Source organism: Panthera onca, chromosome D2 (assembly GCF_046562875.1).
Source record: "Panthera onca isolate mPanOnc1 chromosome D2, mPanOnc1 haplotype 2, whole genome shotgun sequence".
In the NCBI taxonomy this organism is placed as follows: Eukaryota; Metazoa; Chordata; class Mammalia; order Carnivora; family Felidae; genus Panthera; species Panthera onca.
Genome location: NC_138349.1, coordinates 29,291,475 through 29,309,467, shown reverse-complemented (window position 1 = coordinate 29,309,467; position 17,993 = coordinate 29,291,475). Strand labels below are relative to the sequence as shown.

General features: G+C 41.4%; 1 protein-coding gene and 1 pseudogene across 8 annotated transcripts in view; both read left to right on the top strand.

The window, feature by feature from the left end:
* Nucleotides 1–17,993, top strand: part of ABCC2 (ATP binding cassette subfamily C member 2) — a 72,052-nt gene that overhangs the window by 4,102 nt on the left and 49,957 nt on the right. For 5 of the 8 annotated variants that reach the window (XM_078434726.2, XM_078434728.2, XM_078434727.2 and 2 more), the window contains exons 3-7: nucleotides 11,688–11,813; nucleotides 14,011–14,145; nucleotides 14,360–14,467; nucleotides 14,927–14,982; nucleotides 16,143–16,377. The exons of 1 other annotated variant lie outside the window; for it this stretch is intronic. In XM_078434726.2, the coding sequence (XP_078290852.2) occupies nucleotides 11,688–11,813; nucleotides 14,011–14,145; nucleotides 14,360–14,467; nucleotides 14,927–14,982; nucleotides 16,143–16,377 (660 nt within the window). Of the gene's footprint in view, nucleotides 1–11,687; nucleotides 11,814–14,010; nucleotides 14,146–14,359; nucleotides 14,468–14,926; nucleotides 14,983–16,142; nucleotides 16,378–17,993 lie in introns of those variants that run through there. 2 more of the 8 variants (XM_078434729.2, XM_078434731.2) reach the window with 2 other exon arrangements.
* LOC132685030 (BOS complex subunit TMEM147 pseudogene) lies at nucleotides 11,831–14,003 on the top strand (annotated as a pseudogene).

The window sequence follows — 17,993 nt, the reverse complement described above, 5'->3', positions numbered from 1 at the left end:
AATTCACAACCATACAATTTACCCACTTAAATGCTATTTTTTAAGCATATTTATATGTGTAACCATCACCACAATCAATTTTAGAACAGAAAGAAACCCCTATCTCCCCATCCTCCTTAGCCCAAGCAACCACTAACCATTTGCTGTCTCTATATTTTCCCTATTTTAGACATTTCATATAAATGGAATCTTAAAATAATATGTGGTCTTCTATGATGGCTTCTTTCAGTTAGCACAAGGTTTTCACAGTTCACTCATATTGTAGCATGTATGAGTGCATCATCCCTTTATATGACTGAATAATATTCCATTATACGGGTATACGGGTATACAGGTATATCACATTTTGCTAACTTTTATAAATATAAATCCCTATAGAGGAAAAGAAAATCAATGTATTACTTTTTTTTTTTTCTGTAGGTAATAATTCACTTACCCTTGCTCATAGTCTCAGGAGTTCCATTCACAATTTATACTTTCCTTTTTTGTCCTCTACCCTGAGAGTGACAAGCACAAATTAGATTCCTCTTGAAAATTTCAAAATAACTGGTCTCTTCTCTGAACAGTCGAAGTATAATTCCTCACACAGTAAAACTTTACTTCTTCTATGAGAACCTTCTTCTTGGCTCATTCCTCAACTTGATTTTATTTCTCCATTTCCTCTTCCACCTGCTTTTGGGCTATTTCTTTCTGACTTTCCTGAACTGTCTGCACTTGTCTGAAATAAGTCAGATTGCTTGACCAGGGTGAGAGATTCTACACATTTATTTGCTTGCTTAAATGTGCATTCTTACTGAAAGGATCTGATGCACAGTAGGTAATTGAATGAACTGAATTACAAAATCAATGAGTGAATGAGCTCATATTCAGACCCAGGGAAACAAAAGAGGAATTTGGTTCTGGAGTTTGTGGAAATTCTGAGGTCAAAGCAAGATGTGCAGCAACAGCAAAAATAAACTTGGTGTTGACCCAGTGAAACATGGAAATCATCTTTAAGTGATTGCATAATATAGCATAGAAGATTGCCAGGCTTGTTCTGAAAAGTTTCAGAGAGCAGGATCAAGACTAAGTGGGTGGAGGTTATTCCAGGGAAGCCCACTTTGGCTAAATATATTAAAGGACTTTCTAATAATACTAACTTTCTGAAAATAGAATAGACTGCTGGGAGTTATATTCCCTGAAAATACTGACACTGAAGTTAGACACTTATCTTCCAGGGAAGTGGTAGAAATAGACATGTATAATGAATAGAAGATTAAACCAGAGTGCTTGTCATTCGTAAAGCTCTGGGAAAAGGAGGACCTTGCAAAGATGGAGAGATATTAAATATGGCCAGACTACTCTCCTTTTCTTTCTTTCTTTGTTTTTAATACTAGTGAGATTGTGTCTCTTTAAAGTTTAGTAAACTCCATGTGTGCTTGAAGCTCCTCCAATAAATCAGAGATCAGGGACAAAGACCACTTAAGGACATGGTAATCATTATAAACAATGATAATGTTTCCCTGATCCTATTTAGTAAAAGTGTGCGTGTACTTCTGATTATAAAAACAATGCATGGTTATTGTAGAAGGTTTGAGAGAAATAGGAAGAAAATTAAATCTATTTATAATTGTTATCACTCCTATTAACTCCTATTATACTCCTATTAATATTTGGTATGTTTCCTGCCACTCTCTTAAAAAAAAAAAATGAAAAGCAGAAGTCTCTTTCTCACCCCTCTACCCTCCAGTATCATTCTCTAGAGGCCTTCATTTAAAGGCCATATTTCGATGGTTATCTCCATATCGCAAATTATGTGTTTATACCTGTATTTCTTGATTTATCACCTTCAAAAAAGATCCATTTCTGTCCTCTGTGAAAGACAAGGAATTTGGTTAACTGACCCTACCTTCAGCTTCCTTTTTCTTCTTCTTCCCTTTCTCTCAGTCTTCTCATTTCGTATGACTGTTTTCAGTTTTTCTGTTGGTTACCTTCATTCCTAAAAATAATCTGCCATCAATTTTAGATTCTACATCTTGATGCCCCTTTTGTGTAAAATGAGAGAATTAGAAATTAGAAATTAGAAATTTCTTGGATATGGAAAACATCCTCAAATGAAATTTTCAGAGAGCAACTCTCCTTGCTTTCTGACATTGTTCTTCTGGATATGGAATGCTAGCTTCAAAACAATTTAAAAAAAAAAAAAAACTCTGAAGATGTTGCTATATTTTCCCCAACATCCTGTGCTACTGAGATAGAATTCTTCTCATTTCTTGTAATCCTCTCTAGAAGCTTTTATCCTCTTTATTCTTTATGTCCTGAAATTTCATGAGTCTGTTTACATGGGTCTTTTTTCATTCAGTGGGTTCTACACTTTCAATCTAAAGACTCGTGTCTTTCTTATCTCAGAGAAATTTTCATACATTACTTCTTTCATTTCCTTTCCTCCAATTTTGAAATTCCATCTTTTCAGAACTATTTTTAGGTGGATTTTGAACACTGCATTGATTTTCCTTCTCAACTTCTCTCTCTCTTTTGAAATTTCTTTTTCTTGCTTCACCTAAGTTATTTTTAAATGTTTATTTTTTTTATTGTTTTTTTAACATTTATTTACTTTTGAGACAGAGAGAGACAGAGCATGAATGGGGGAGGGTCAGAGAGAGGGAGACACAGAATCTGAAACAGGCTCCAGGCTCTGAGCTGTCAGCACAGAGCCCGATGTGGGGCTTGAACTCACGGACCGCGAGATCATGACCTGAGCCACCCAGGCGCCCTGCTTCACCTAAGTTCTAAGATATTCCCCAATTTTTTCTTCCAGTCATCGTAACGAGCCTTTATTTTCACAATCATAGGTTTGGTTTCTAAGAATTATTCTTAATTTCTGAATATACTTTTTTTTAATGTTTATTTTTTTTTTGAGAGAGAGAGAGCAGGGGAGGGGCAGAGAGAGACAGAGACACAGAATCTGAAGCAGGCTCCAGGCTCTGAGCTATCAGCACAGAGCCCGACGCGGGCCTTGAATTCATGAGCTGTGAGCTCATGACCTGAGCCAAAGTCAGATGCCCAACCAACTGAGCCACCCAGGCACCCCTACCTTTTTTTTTTTTTTTTAAACATCAACCTATTAATGGATGCACTGTATTCTCAAATCTCTCTTAGTACATTAATTTCAAAATAATTTAAAATCATTTTCTCTTCACTTAATAATTTGTTTTATCCCAGAATCAGTTGTTCTGTTTAATTATCTTGGCTATCTTCTTTGCTGGTATTGGCTTTTCTCAACTTTCTTATGGCTATTAGCATTCTTTGTTGCAATTATAAGTGAGGGACTAAGTTAATGAATATATGTGGCTGGAGTAGGTCCCTCTGCCATTATGTAAGTCAGCTTCCCCAGCTGTCCCTTCTTGAGGGAAGGACTGCCTCTGAGTCTGAGTCAGCTGGACAACTGTGTGGACCTACTGGCTTCTCCCAAGAGCAGTAGCCTGTGCTGTACCAAATGAAAACTGTTTTACTCTGGGGCACCAAGACACATACTATCTTGCTACCCCTCCTCAGGAAAAGCATTCCGTTTTTTTTGTTTTGTTTTTTAATGTTTATTCAGTTTTAGAGAGAGAGAGAGAGCACGTGCGCACCAGCACGCAAGTTGGGGAGAGGCAGAGAGAGAGGGCAACAGAGAATCCAAAGAAGACTCCAGGCTCTGAGTTGTTGGCACAGAGCCCGACTTGGGACTCGAAGTCATGCACCGGAGATCATGCCCTGAGCCAAAGTCCAATGCTTAACCAACTGAGCCACCCAGGCGCCGCCCCCCCCACTTCTTTTTCATTTTTGTTTTTAAGCATTCCATTTCTTTGGAGAGTACATCTGTTTTAGCTTGCTTAGGAGTAGTGGTGGCATGTGGGGAAATAGGTTCTGCTTATATAAATGGGTTAGAAAAAAAGCTTAGGACAGAAAGCTGCTACCACGTGGTAAAAGCATCCCAGGTTAGCTAGTGAGATGTTGTAATGGAAGCATGAGTAACTTGTTATAACACCTGCAGGAAGTTACTTTCCACTGAACACCAATATACTATTGTACTTTGATCACAAACCACTTGCCGCCTGCCCCCTGACCCTTTGCTTCTTACACACACAAGTTAACGATTACTGTCTGATTGTTCTCTCCACTTTCACGTGTGTAAGATCTTGTTTTCTTCACGTTCACTATGTGGGTAATATCTTGTGAGCTCAATTAATACAGAGATGAAACCCCTGTTCGGGATTCTTGTCTCCTCCCCCCTTCCCCCCAACCCCTCTCGTATTCAGTTCTGCGTCTGCTCTCTCGCTGGACAAGAAAGAACTCCAGACTCAGCCTGCAACAGTGGCAAATACAGTTGTCAGTGGATTTGTGATGATTTGCAAGTGGGGGAAAGAAGGACATGCCTGGCGTAACTGTACCAGTTCTGTACACAGAACTTCAATTAGGACTGTCATTTCTGTCCTTTTTCCCAGTCTTACTCTAGGCGGAGGCTGACTATAGAGAATAGATTTCTATCAGTGGGAGACTCACCTGTGAGTTGCACCTGTTAGCTTAAAAAATAAGGAATTTATTATCTTACAGAACAGGAAGACCAGAGGTAGTGCAGCTCCAGGATTTATTACTTTAGAGACTCAGCAACCTCAGCAGATGGCTGATTATTTTCATCTTTTTTCTGATTGCCTCAGCTTGTCGAACCAATTATCAAGCTAGCATGTGATTACAGGATGGCTGCAGCAGCTCCAGGTATCACACCCTCCAGTCAGTGTCCAGAGGCAGATAAAGAGATCAGATGCCCCTGTGTGTCACTTAAAAAAATTAGCTTTATTAACATATAGTCTACATACCATAAAACACACCTGTTTCAAGTATACACTTCGGTGGTTTTTAGAAGACTCACAAAATTGTGCGCCCATCACTACTGTCTAGTTCCAGAATAGCTTCATCATTCCAAGAGATCCAGGACATATGAAGCAGTAACAATCCATTCCCTTCCCCTCCCTCCCCTGTCCCCTCTCCCCTGGCAACTACTAATCAATTTTCTATGAAGTTGCCTATTCAGAACATTTTATAGACATGGAATTATACAATATGTAGCCTTTAGCACCTGACCTATTTAACTTGCAAAATGTTTTCAAAATTTATACATGCTATAGCATGAGTCAGTAATTCACTCCTTTTTTATTGTTATTATTATAGGAAAATACATAGAACGTGAAGTTGACCATTTCAACCAATTTAAAGTGTAAGATACAGTAGCATTAAATACATTCACAATGTTGTGCAACTATCACCACTCTTCAGTTCCAGGACTTTCCATCACCCCAAGTGGAAACTTTGTACCATTAAACAGTCACCCCACTCTGTCCTACTCCCCTTATCCCCTGGAAACCACAAAGTTGCTTTCTGTCTCTATTTATGCCTAGTCTGGATATTTCCTATATAAATGCAGTCATACAATATATAGCATTTTGTGTCTGGCTTTTTTCATTTAGCATTATGTTTTCAAGGTTCATCCATGTTATACACCTATCAATACTTCATTCCTTTGTATGGCCAAATAATATACCATTGGATAGATTTCCTATATTGTGTTTATTTGGGGCGGACATAGGTCTTCAATTTTCTTAGGTATATACTTAAGAGTCGAACCGCTAACATATGGTAGCCCTATGTTTGATATTTTGAGGAAATGACAAACTGTCTTCCAAAGTGGCTGCATCCTTAAACATTCCTGCCAGCAATGTGCGAGGGTTCTAATACTCATCCTCACCAATAATTGTTACTGTTCATCTTTTCAGTTATAGATATCAGAGTAGGTGTGAAGTGGTATTTTACTGTGGTTTTGATTTGCATTTCCCTAATGATTAATAATGTTGAGCATCTTTTCATATGCTTTTTGGCCATTTGTATACCTTCTTAGGAAATAAAAAATTCTTTAAATCCTTTGCCTAAGCATTAGAGACTGTTAAAAACTGAGAACAAACTGAGGGTTGATGGAGGGTGGGAGGGAGGGCAGGGTGGGTGATGGGTATTGAGGAGGGCACCTTTTGGGATGAGCACTGGGTGTTGTATGGAAACCAATTTGACAGTAAATTTCATATATTAAAAAATAAAAAAAATAAAAAATAAAATAAATCCTTTGCCTATTTTTTAATTGAGTTCTGTATGTTTTGTTGTTGTTGTTGAGTTGTAAAGAGTTCTTTATATATTCTGGATCTATGTATCACATTTATCACTGAGGGAAAAAAACTTCCCCAGAGCCCCCACAAACTAGCCCCCACAAGCTGTTCCCCAGTTCTCTTTGGCCAGAATTGTGTTGCAAGCCCACGGCCAAAGCAATTACAGGCCAGGAGAATGGGACCAACATGATTGGTTTTAACTCATCTCATAGGGTTGGAAATGGGTCCAGCTTCCAACAGAGCTTCCAATTGTTTGAGTAGGCAATTTACCAGTCAGGCCCAAATGGGAAACAGGTGGCTGAGGGAAAAAAGGATCACGTGAGAAGATTGTATCTAAAAGGGGACCTGGAGCTTAGTGGCCAACTGTTACCACTCTAGGCTTGTAGGGGCAAGAACAGAGGGTGAATCCCGGACAGACAGAAGGCAAACACAGCAACCAGTAATGTCTGCATCAGGCTCCTCTTTCACTGCTGCCTTTTCTTACATGTTTTGGGCCATGGTTTTCTCTGCTCTTTTTCTTGTCACTATTGACATGTTTGCTTTTTGTCTTCTAGAACTTTTCTGGTCTACTGAGCTTACCCTTCTCCATTCATATTCTCAGTGCTGTTACGGATTTATTACGTGGTAATAAAGCAGATCAATGGAATGGAGAAGGATGGGAGATAAATATACTAAATCTGGTATCTTGAACTGGAAATTCCTGTCGTGTGTGTGTGTATTATTTTTTTAAATAATACATATTTATTTTTTCACATTCTAGAGGATAAAAGTCTGAAATCAAGGTGTTGATAATGTTGGTTCCTTCTGGAAGCTCTGAGGAAGTCTATCCCATGCCTCTCCCCTAACTTCTGGGGGCTGACAGAAATCCCTGGCATTCTTTGACTTATAGCTTCGTGACTCCATTCTCTGCCTGTGTCTTCCATGCCTATGTGTCTTCTCCCATTCTCTTGTAAGACCGACATTTGTCATTGGACTTAAGGCCTACTCTAATTCAGGATGATCTCATCTCAAGATCCCAAACTTGATTACATATTATGCATATTTTTAAAACATAATTAAGCTCATTGCATATGCAATTTCATAATCTATGCTTTTTGCTTAAGATGATATAAAAAGAATTTCCCATTGTTATTAACGTTATTCTTAATTTTGGTGACTACTGTAGGAATGCTTACAACACTGACTCCATCTTTGGTCCTTCACCTTGGGCTCGTCTCTGGTGCACAGGTGGCACAACTTTAGATAACTACCCTGTGACCTCACCATCATGCCCCTCGCTCCATAAGAGCTGGGGATTAAGGTCCAGGTAGTTGCAGAGAACGGGGAGGGAGGTGGTAGAGAAGAGCTGCGTACCGCCCTGGGTCATCAGCTGGCGCCCGCCTGCTAGTCCCTGTCTGTAAGTGATTACCCTGAACGAAATTCTGTGTGAATGGTATAGAGTGGCTTCCTTTGCTTTTCGGTATTAAAGTGCCTTTTCAGGCTGAAGGATGCACTACTGACCCTCTTCCACCCGCTGACGATTGGTGTGGTTTGCAGGATACCGGAAATGACCCCAGCGTGGGTAAAGGGGCTGTGCCAGGGGAAAGCCTGTCCTCAGGGGAACCCCAGGTTGGTCAGCTACCTCCATGTGAAGAGCCTTGGCCAGGTTTTTTGAGCATTTTGGATCAGCATGTGAGTATGGGGCTGTCCTGAAAACGCCCCAGGGATTGTCAGATATCCTGTTTGCAATGGTGGGGAAAGGAAACAGAGACAGTGAACGAGCTATTTTGGTGGTAGCTTGGTAGTTGATCTGTGCTTTGTGATAGGCCACAGACTGGGAATTAGGAATAAGGAAGAGAATTGGAACAGACCAGAGAAGAGTTGGCTTTGGAAAAGGATGAATGAGCCGCGTTTTCCTCTAATGCAGCCATTAGGTCTGCAAGATTTCAGGGTTAGGAGTAAGGGTTAGAAATAAGATGGCAAAGATGCATGGGCACAGACCACGGTGTACCCAAGTGAGAGCTACTCTGTCTCAAGAGACTTGTGCCCCCAAAGCATGGGATCCCTGGGGTGATGACTTCTCTGGCAAGGAAGATGTTATCACGGAAAAGGAAAAGGATTTACGGGCAAGCCCTCTGATTCAAACAAAGACCTAGGCCACTCTTGAGCCTGGGGATGATAGAGAAGGAATTCCTACTAGTCAGAGAGTGGCTATTAGGGCATATTCTGCAAGTGAATTAGTGTAGCTAATGATCTGCTTTAAGCAAAAGTGGGCATGTTGCGACTGTGAGATATTGGGGGACAAGAGACCCCTGGGAGCATGGTACAGGACTTTAGTATCTGCCCCTATGATTAATCAACCCAGTGCTATAGTAGCTGCTATGGTGGCTGGCTTAAGTGAAGCTAGAAGAATCTGTCATAAGGGAAATCAGTTAGTTATTTGTAGAAGTTCAATAAGAATCTGTTTTCTGGGGCACCTGGGTGGCTCAGTCAGTTAAGCATCCGACTCTTGATTTTGGCTCATGTGGTGATCTCTTGGTTTGTGGTATTGAGCCCCAAGTGGGGCTCCATGCTGAGAGCACAGAACCTGCTTGGGGTTCATTCATTCATTCATTCATTCTCTCTCTCTCCTCCCCCCAAAAAGAAAATCTTTTTTCCTTGTAACATGGCACCATTGGAAACATTTAGTTGTATTATCAAGGCCTTGACTGGAATGTCCTATTTGAGAGAGACATGCATAGACTCCAATATGACCAGACAGCTTTAAGGAACTAAGGTTGATTTTATGGAGCCAATGAATGCCTGTTGGGAAAAAATTGGCCTGGTACCTTGTTTACAGAGTTCCTGGGAGCCTTACCAGGTAAGGAAGAAAGGTCACTTCCTAGCAGGTTCATGATATTTTGGGGGCCTCAAGAAGAGGAAGTAACCCAAATCCATAGGTATTGCAGGGGAGTCTAATAGCAAGTATCTTAGCCTTGAAAGGCTGTTAACGGCTCAACCTGAAATTCCTTATGAAAAGTTCCAGCAAACCAGATTTAAAAGAACTTAAATGGCCAGCCACTATTCTTGCTGCACTTATGTAAACAGGCCAAGTTTGTTAAAACCGGACTTGTTCTATAAACAAGTTAGTCTTAATTGGCTACATTTGACGGTGATTTCGGAAAGAAAAAAAATGTTTCAGTAACAAACCTTTATGGTTAGATTCCTTTATGGTATTACCTTTATGGTATTAGATTCTAGTTCTGATTAATTGTCCTTGAATATTTATTGTTTACCTATAAAACTAGCCTGGATCATGAATTCTTCTGGTTTTCTTGTATATCTGGTTAATTATCTACCTGGTTGTTTACACACTGTGGGCCTGACTTTGAAAGCCCACCTGCAGGACCACCTCCTGAAATAAGACCACTCACTGTTTAACTGAACTGACCTAATTGACCTTGTTATGAAACGTAGAATAAGATGCTAGGCACAGAGCCCAATGCGGGCTCAAACCCATGAACCCTGAGATCATGACCTGAGCCAAAATCAAGTTGGATGCTTAACCGGCTGAGCCACCCAGATACCCCAGAATCTGTTTGCTTTTCAGTGACTACTAACAATGCTGTTACTTGGGTGTCCCATAACTTATGTGCCCCATGTGATAGAAATCTAGGTGGTTTTTAACCTGCTGTCATAAGCAGTGCTGCAGTAAATAACTTTGTACCTATGAGTGTGTCTGTAGCATGACTTCCTAGAAGTGAAGTTACTGGATGAAGAGTATATGGGCTCAAAGTTTTTATATATGGTGAAAATTAACCTCCATAGAGGTTTTTCCTCAGTCTCACCAAATTTTTATCAAACTTTTTGATATTTGCTAATCAGTTACATGAAAAAATGCATATTGTTATCATTTGAAATTACACTAATTATCAGTGAGGTTAAACATCTGTTCCTGCGCTTAAAAGCCATGTGTGGCTTTTTTTTTCTTCAAATTTTCCATTCTATGCCCTTTGCACTAGACTGTTTGTTTTTGTTTTAAATTGCTTTGTGGGAGTTCTTTATAATGTAAATTGTCCTTTTTGATGTGGATTGCTCAGTATATTTATAATCAGTTTGTGAGCATTTAATGTATGTGAACCTGTGGCAGGGTCTGCTCTTTTTCCTTGGCCTGAGGAGCTGGTTAGTATTCCCTTCACCTGACCTAAAGTCATCCTTGACTGGGGGCTGTAGCTCCATCTTTTGCTCTATTTTACTCCAGTTCACCTAAAGGTAAACATAAATGCTTCAAAAGCTGTTGTGTTTTTCCAGAAAAAAACCCACAGCCTCAGGTGAGGAAAGCACAACATCATGTATTAATCTACTTGAGAAATACATTCTCTTTATCAACATGTCTTTGACTTTATGCCTTGCTAAATAACAACACTGGTCCTACTACAGATGGATTCACCTCCCTCCTTGGTTGGTTTTCATTACAAGCAGCCCAATATCTCTGCCTGAACTATTCTGGATGAATGAGACATGGGAATGAGTAGGGAGAGATGGATGGGAAGGGATGCGGGTAGAAGAGGGTACTAAAGATCTTCATTCTGAGAATGAGAATTGCTACTTCCTCAGTGGCAGTAGTACTTTTTTCATTCTGATGGCTGGGGGTGATTCTTTAGAACAATGCAACGTGTATGATGTCCTATGAACTCATAGGACAAATATTGATTGGCTTGGAGTCTTCCTAGGGTGACATAGTCACACTCATTTGCAATGTTAACTTCAAAGGTTATATGGGGAAGAGGTGGGGAATAATAAATAACCAAGGAAAGAGAATATGACCAAGGAAACTAGAAATCCCAGTTGGGGTAGGGGGATTCCCTTTTCAAATCTATTTTTATTACCTATTGTGTAACAAATTACTCCAAAACTTAGCTATTAAAAACACATTTCTTCTCTCAGTTTTTCCGTGGTTCAGAAATTTGGGAGCAGCTTACCTGGGTTCTGCTTTAGGGTCTCTCATGAGGTTGCAGCTGACATGCTAGAAGAGACCAAGGTCATCTGAAGGTTTGAGTGGGGCTAGAGCATCTAATTCTAAGATGACTCACTCACATGGCTGTTGGCAAAAGGTCTCAGTTACTTACCCAATGGATCTCTCCATAGAGCTACTTGAATGTCCTCATGATGATGTTGGTAGCTTTCCCTGAAGTAAGTGATCTGAGAAAGAGAACGAGGAAGCCGTATTGTGTTTTATGACCTTCTAGCATATTCTACTCTTCAGAAATGAGTGACTAAGCTCACAGTCAACAAAAGGGGTACCCAGATCTTTTTGAAGGAAGATATCAGAATTTATGAACAGAGTTTAAAATCACCATACTCAACATTCCTTGAAAACCTGTCCTAGCATACATTGATCTTTATTCCATTACTTGAACTACATGTATTCGTTGATGCCAGTATTACTTACACGTTCTCTGAATCACTGCATACCATCTTTATTATCTTTATCAGGATAATTCATTCTATTCTAAAGAATGATATCTTCTTAACAGTGGTCTTTTTCCTTCTCAGGTGCTTGTTGGGCTCCTTCTTATTCTAGCAGCCATAGAACTGGCCCTTGTACTCACAGAAGACTCTGGACAAGCCACGGTCCCTGCCATTAGATATACCAATCCAAGCCTTTACCTGGGCACATGGGTAAGGCGTATCCCCACTCCTGCCCTGTTTATCCTCTCCCTATTCATAGTCATCTGGTTGAAATGTACTCTTTTGGAATAAAACTAAGTCCAGTTTCCTCTACCTTTTTTGAGGGGCCTATGATGAGGCAAAACTTGTTTGTAATGGAGTTGAATCAAATTTTAGCTTTTCATATTCTTTTGAACACTAACTTCTAGATCCTTTTCCCTAGTGTAAATACTAGCTCTGATGACAAAGGTACGTATCTTATGCCCTCCTATCTTTCCATCTAATAATTATACATGAGAGAATGTCGGTCTGGCCAAGGCAGAGACCCACACTCTGGTGGGTGCAGGAGGTCAGCACCATGACCCTGTTCTACTTCAGGAATGGCTTTGCCCTGGGCTACTTCCCCTACTTCATCACCTACAAGTGCAGTGGCCTTAGTACAATGCCTTCTGGAAATGTGTGCAGGCCAGGGTCACCCACCTCTTCGTGCAGCTGTGCAAGATGCTGTTTCTGGCCACTTTTTTTTTTCCTCACCTGGGAAGGCGGCATGTATGAGTTCACTGGGGAGTTCATGAAGGCCAGCGTGGATGTGGTAGACCTGATAGGCCTAAACCTTGTCATGTCCCAGAATGCAGGCAAGGGGGAGGACAGGTCATGGGTGCTTCCCGGGGCTGGGCCACCACCATGCTCGTTATGTCCCGCCACATCCCCCTCTGAGTGGGAGCCCAGGGCACTGAATTTGACTGGAAGTACATCCAGAAGAGCATGGACTCCAACATTAGTCTGGTCCATTACATCGATGCATCCGCCCGGGTCTAGATGATTGCACGCTATGACCCGTACCACACTTTTCAGCCAGCAGTACTTCTACTGGTGTTCTTTAGTGCTACAAGACCTTTGTCATAGAGATCTTTGTCCACCTCTGTTCCCTGGACAGCTGGACAGCACTGCTGGCCCTCGCACCCTGGCCCTGTATGTTCCTGTTGTCAACATGCACTCCTAGGCTTGGTGTCCCAGACATTCACATACCCATTCCCCTGCCTCCAGGTTTCAGTGAAATAAACAGTGTTTCAGAAGTTAAACAAACAAACAAAAAATTATGTAAATGTTATTCTTAAATTGACCAGTAGTCTTATCAATGGATCATTGAGTCCAGGGTTGTTTGTATAAACTTGATAACAGAAACGGCTATTTCTCCAACAGGCTGTTTTTGCGGGGAGGCCTGTGCAGTGTCTGAACAACAACTGAATTAGTTGCCACCATTTTTTAAAAGAGGAAGATGCCACATAACTCTGTGGATTTCTAAACTTCCTTGGAAAATCAGCATGCCTGGCACTTATGGGCGTGTGTCCCCATAGGGCAATGGTCAGCTGGCACTGAGTGGCAGTCATCCCTGATAGATTACACATCTGCTCAGCCTAGTCTTCCACCTTTACTTCACTCGGGAATGAACATGGCCTGGCCCCTGCAGGCATTATTGTTTGCTACCATTGTTATAAAACGAGAAGGGTGTCGGCATGGTGTGCTGGAGCCCGCTCACAGGGCCGTGTGCATCTCTTCCCGATGCTGTTTAGTGACTGTATGTTGGGGCTTGACATTTACCATGGTAGTAATCTCTACACCACAAAAATTAGCAAATGCTACTAATCGTGGCTTTGTTTTCAGAATGCTAGTTTACACGTTCGGCACAGAATCTAGGAAACAAACATTTAATTATATTTAAGTGAGCTGTTACAAGGCAAGTGGTTTTTTTTTATTATTATTACTTAGTTTGATATTATTAGAAAATCCTATAGACAGCTTGCACTCGTCCAGCAGAATCTGCCTCCCCAGATGGACTACTGTAGTGCCTGACATTAACTTCCTTGGGTCTTGAAAAGACTTCTCTGGCTCCCAAAGTAACTCCATTAAGTGCAGTAGAGGACCCTCTGTATTCTTGGCTAACTCCCCACCCAAGTGTGGAGAACAGACATAGGGGTGGGGAAGGGGGTCTCAAGGACAGCCCTGAGGCTGAGGCCCTGAAAGAGGAAGATGGGTGGTATCAGGGAGGAAGTCTACAATTTGGCATTGTGTATTTTCTGCTTGCCCAGATTAGTTATAACAATCTCCTCCTTTGACCCACTGCTCCCTTGTTCTCTGGCCTCTTTCTTGCCTCTTGTCCTCAGTTAGTGACTGTATTTTTCAGAACCTGATGTGAACTTCTCTCTAGCTCCTGGTTTTGCTGTTCCAACACAGCAGACTATGGTGTGTGCAGAAGGACTCTTGGTTCCTGTCCCTATTCTGGATTCTCTCAGTACTCTGTGGCGTCTTCCAGTTTCAGACTCTGATCCGGACACTCTTAAAGGTAAGGAGGAAAGAGGGTGACACGAGGAGGTAGAGGTGAGCACCTTCTAAGAGTAAATGGCATACAGTCAGTTGAACTCTGGGATAGAATAGGGGAATTTGATGATAGGTTTTAATCACGAACATTGACATATGGGACATTTAGACTTAATTTGGAAAAAGGCCCATTTATTTCTGGTTGGTTGGTTGGTTTGTTTGTTTGTTTTCCCCCATAGGGCAACAATTCTAATCTGGCTTATTCCTGCCTGTTCTTCATCTGCTATGCACTGAACGTCCTGATCCTGATACTTTCAGCATTTTCAGAAAAAGATGACTCCTCAAATGTGAGACACTAAATATGCCTACCTCATGTAGTATTTAACTGGATGGTATCTTGACACCTATAACTTTGAGATGCCCAGGGCTCATGGAGGACACATGAGCCCACAATATAGCAGTGTGGACCATTTATGGCTTAAGGAAATAGAGTGACTAGCATGTGGAAATACTCTTTTATGTGCGTGGAAATACTTTGACATTGACCCGCCAATCTTTAGCATAGACAATTCATCATATATCTATGCCAGAAAACCTGATTTTTACTAATGACTTTAGGGTTTCCAGATAAATCTATGTTGTCCAGTCTACTTCAGTATTATATCTACTTTTTAGCATAACATTATATCTATAAAAATCAGTTTCTGATTATAGAGTCCCACAAAGTTCCTGTTTCAAATTGAATTACTTTTTTATTTTTTCTTTCTTTCTTTTTTTTTTTCTTTTTTTGTGTGTGTGTCTTACAGAATCCATCATTCACGGCTTCATTTCTGAGTAGCATTACCTTTAGTTGGTATGACAGGTAGGAAATGCCTGGAGTATGGGCTATCTGTATCCCTACCCCTTCATTCTTCTGAAAGTGATGGAAATCTTAATTTTAAAAATGCTTCCTGAGGCCTCCATTTCTCCTCTTAGAGTCCAAGAATGTTAATGTAATGGATCTATTTATTTCAGAGGATGTGGAGGAGAGGGTGGAGGGGGATTTTCTTTTGGTGGTCTGGGGGTTCCACAGGGAAAAACAAAGGACATTAGGAAAAAGAGGCAGAAGGACAAGAAAAGGAGAATTTGGGTGCAGGCAGTGTGGCATGATTTGGAGGGTAAGGGGTGAAATAGCTGGGCTACCAAAAGATCTGGAGCCTTCTTGGCAGGCTCGTGAGGTCTATGAATCCTTTCTCAAATCATGTTTTAAATGTATAATGTAAAAGATATAGAGTTACAAAGGAAACCGAATGTATTGAAATATAATCACTTAAATATTAAAAAACACAAATTTGTGATGTAGTAACCCAAGTGCTTCTTTAAGAATTCATTAAATAACAAGATCTAGTGATGGGGCTAATCACGATCACAACTTCAAAGTAATGATGATGTAAATGAGCCATGAAAACACTGTGATGTCTCTTGGTGTCCAAGGAACAGGCAGTCCTTTTTACAACTGTTTGGTAGCCTACGTTCATGTCCTAAGGAAAGGCTAAAATTCAGTTAGAGGCTAGTAAAGATAAAGATATAATTTATTTTGTATCCATGTCCTCAAATACCAGGCTGATGGGCCCTGATCTAGGGAGACCGTAGAGAGGAGGCCTCCAGGGCTGCTCAGTTCCTTAAGGGCAGCATGAAAGCCCCTCAAGGAGATTCCAGAGTGGCAGAGAGGCAGCCAGTGTTTGAGGAGGAAGGATGGGGAGGAAGTGATGCTCTTTTGGCTTTTAATTCAGTAGTGCCGCCCCTCTTTCCCTTCTCCTCATCTTCTTCCATGTTCCACCACCTCTCATATGTTTTCCGCACTCCCCGCTCCTCTGCCAAGTTCATAGGGCCAGAAGATGGGGCAGTGGCCCTCTTCCCATCCTCTGCCCCTCCATCTCTGAACCAGGGAGCAGGTTTTGAAAGAAGCAGCAAGGGACCCCCCCCCCCCCCCCCGCCAACTCCACATGTATGGTCTCAGCCTATGGGTCACTCTGGTTCCAGCATTGTTCTGAAAGGCTACAAGCAACCTCTGACACTCGAAGATGTCTGGGATCTTGATGAAAAGATTAAAACAAAGACACTGGTCAGCAAGTTTGAAAAATGTATGGCACGAGAGCTGCAGAAGGCCAGGAAGGCAGTCCAGAGACGACAGCGGGGGAGAGCACAGGGGAACTCCGGGGACAGGCTGCATGGCTTGAACAAGAATCAGAGTCAAAGCCAAGATATCCTTGTCCTGGTAACTTTCCCATGAGTGTCTGTGTGAGTGTGCTTTATGTCTTCAAGCAGAAGGACATCAGTGGCATAGTGATTCTCTCCTTACATTTTGATATCACTTTATACAGTGCATTTTATATTATCTGTAGTATTCATAATAATAATACCTTAGTAATGGAAACATTTGAGTATAATGTGCTATTCTCTCTCCTTTTGGGTATGTTTGAAATTTTCTATTATGTCTTTAAAAATAGAAAAATAATATCTTAGCATTACTAGAATTTGCACCTTGGTGGGTTTTAGCATTAGGTAATTTATTCATTTATTTATTTACTCAACAGTATTTATCATGTACCAAGTAATAGAGACTATTTTGGGCACTGGGCGTAAGGAATGGCTTGAAAGAGTCCTCTTTAGAGAGCTGGAAAATAAATAATAAACCAATACATATTACTCCTTGAGAGTAATAAATGCTATTAAGAAAATACATTGGGGTGCCTGGGTGGCTCAGTCAGGGGAGCATCCGACTCTTGACTTTGGCTGAGGTCATGATCCCAGGGTTGTGGGATCAAGCCCCATGTTGGGCTTCATGCTGAGTGTAGAGCCTGCTTAAGATTCTATCTCTCTTCGTCTGCCCTTCCCCTGCTTCCATGCTCTCTCTCTCTCTCTCTCTAAAAAAAAAAAAAAAAAAAAAGAGAGAGAGAAAAGAAAAACAAAACATGTTAATGTATTTGGTGTGAAGTGACTTTAGGGTCCTAGGAGAGACTTCTCAGAGGAGCTGGCACTTGAGCAGAGACCCAAAGTCTGAGATGAATCCACCTGGGGGACCATCAGAAAGAAGTGTAATCCAGTCCAAAGGAACAGGAATGTGAGGCTGAGGGAAACACACTTTATTTGTTCAGAGAGCTTCAAGAAAGTTCTGGGGCATGGAGGGAGAGGGTGAGCAGGTGGTGAGATGAGCTCAGGGAAGTGGACAAGGACTGAGCTGTGTAGACCTTAAGGGACCATGGTTAGGAATCTGGGTTTTATTTTACAAAGATGGACAGCTAGGGGAAGGCTTTGAGCAGAGGAGTAATGTGACCAGATTTATACTCTTAAAAGCCCATTTGGGCTGTTGCTGGGAGAATGGATGGTTGGGGGGCAAGGGTGGAAGCTGGGAGGCAGGCGGGGGCAAAAGAGACTGATCAGATGGGATCTCAGTGACAAAATTACAAGAGGATGTCACTGGTAGAAAAACCTGGAAACTGAGGCTGAGAAGCTGGGGTTTGGGGCCTGATGGGACCCTGAAGAATGTAATAAAGAGGTCAAATCATAGGAAAAGGAAGACACTGGCAAGTGAGTGGTAATGCCCCATGTATTATATTCCCGGGGCTGCCCTAACAAAACACAAAATTAACACAATCTTTTTGTGTCACAGGTAGAAAGCTAGAAGTCTAAAATCAAAGTGTCAGCAGGGCCATGTTTTTTCCAAAACCTGTAAGGGAGAAACCTTCCTTGCTTCTTTTACCTTCCGGTTTTGCTGTCCCTTGGCTTGTGGATGCATCACCCCGATTTCTGCCTCTGTCATCACATGACCATCTCCTGTCTGTATCTGAGTCTCTTCTCTTATGAAGACACCAGTCATATTGAAGTAGGGCC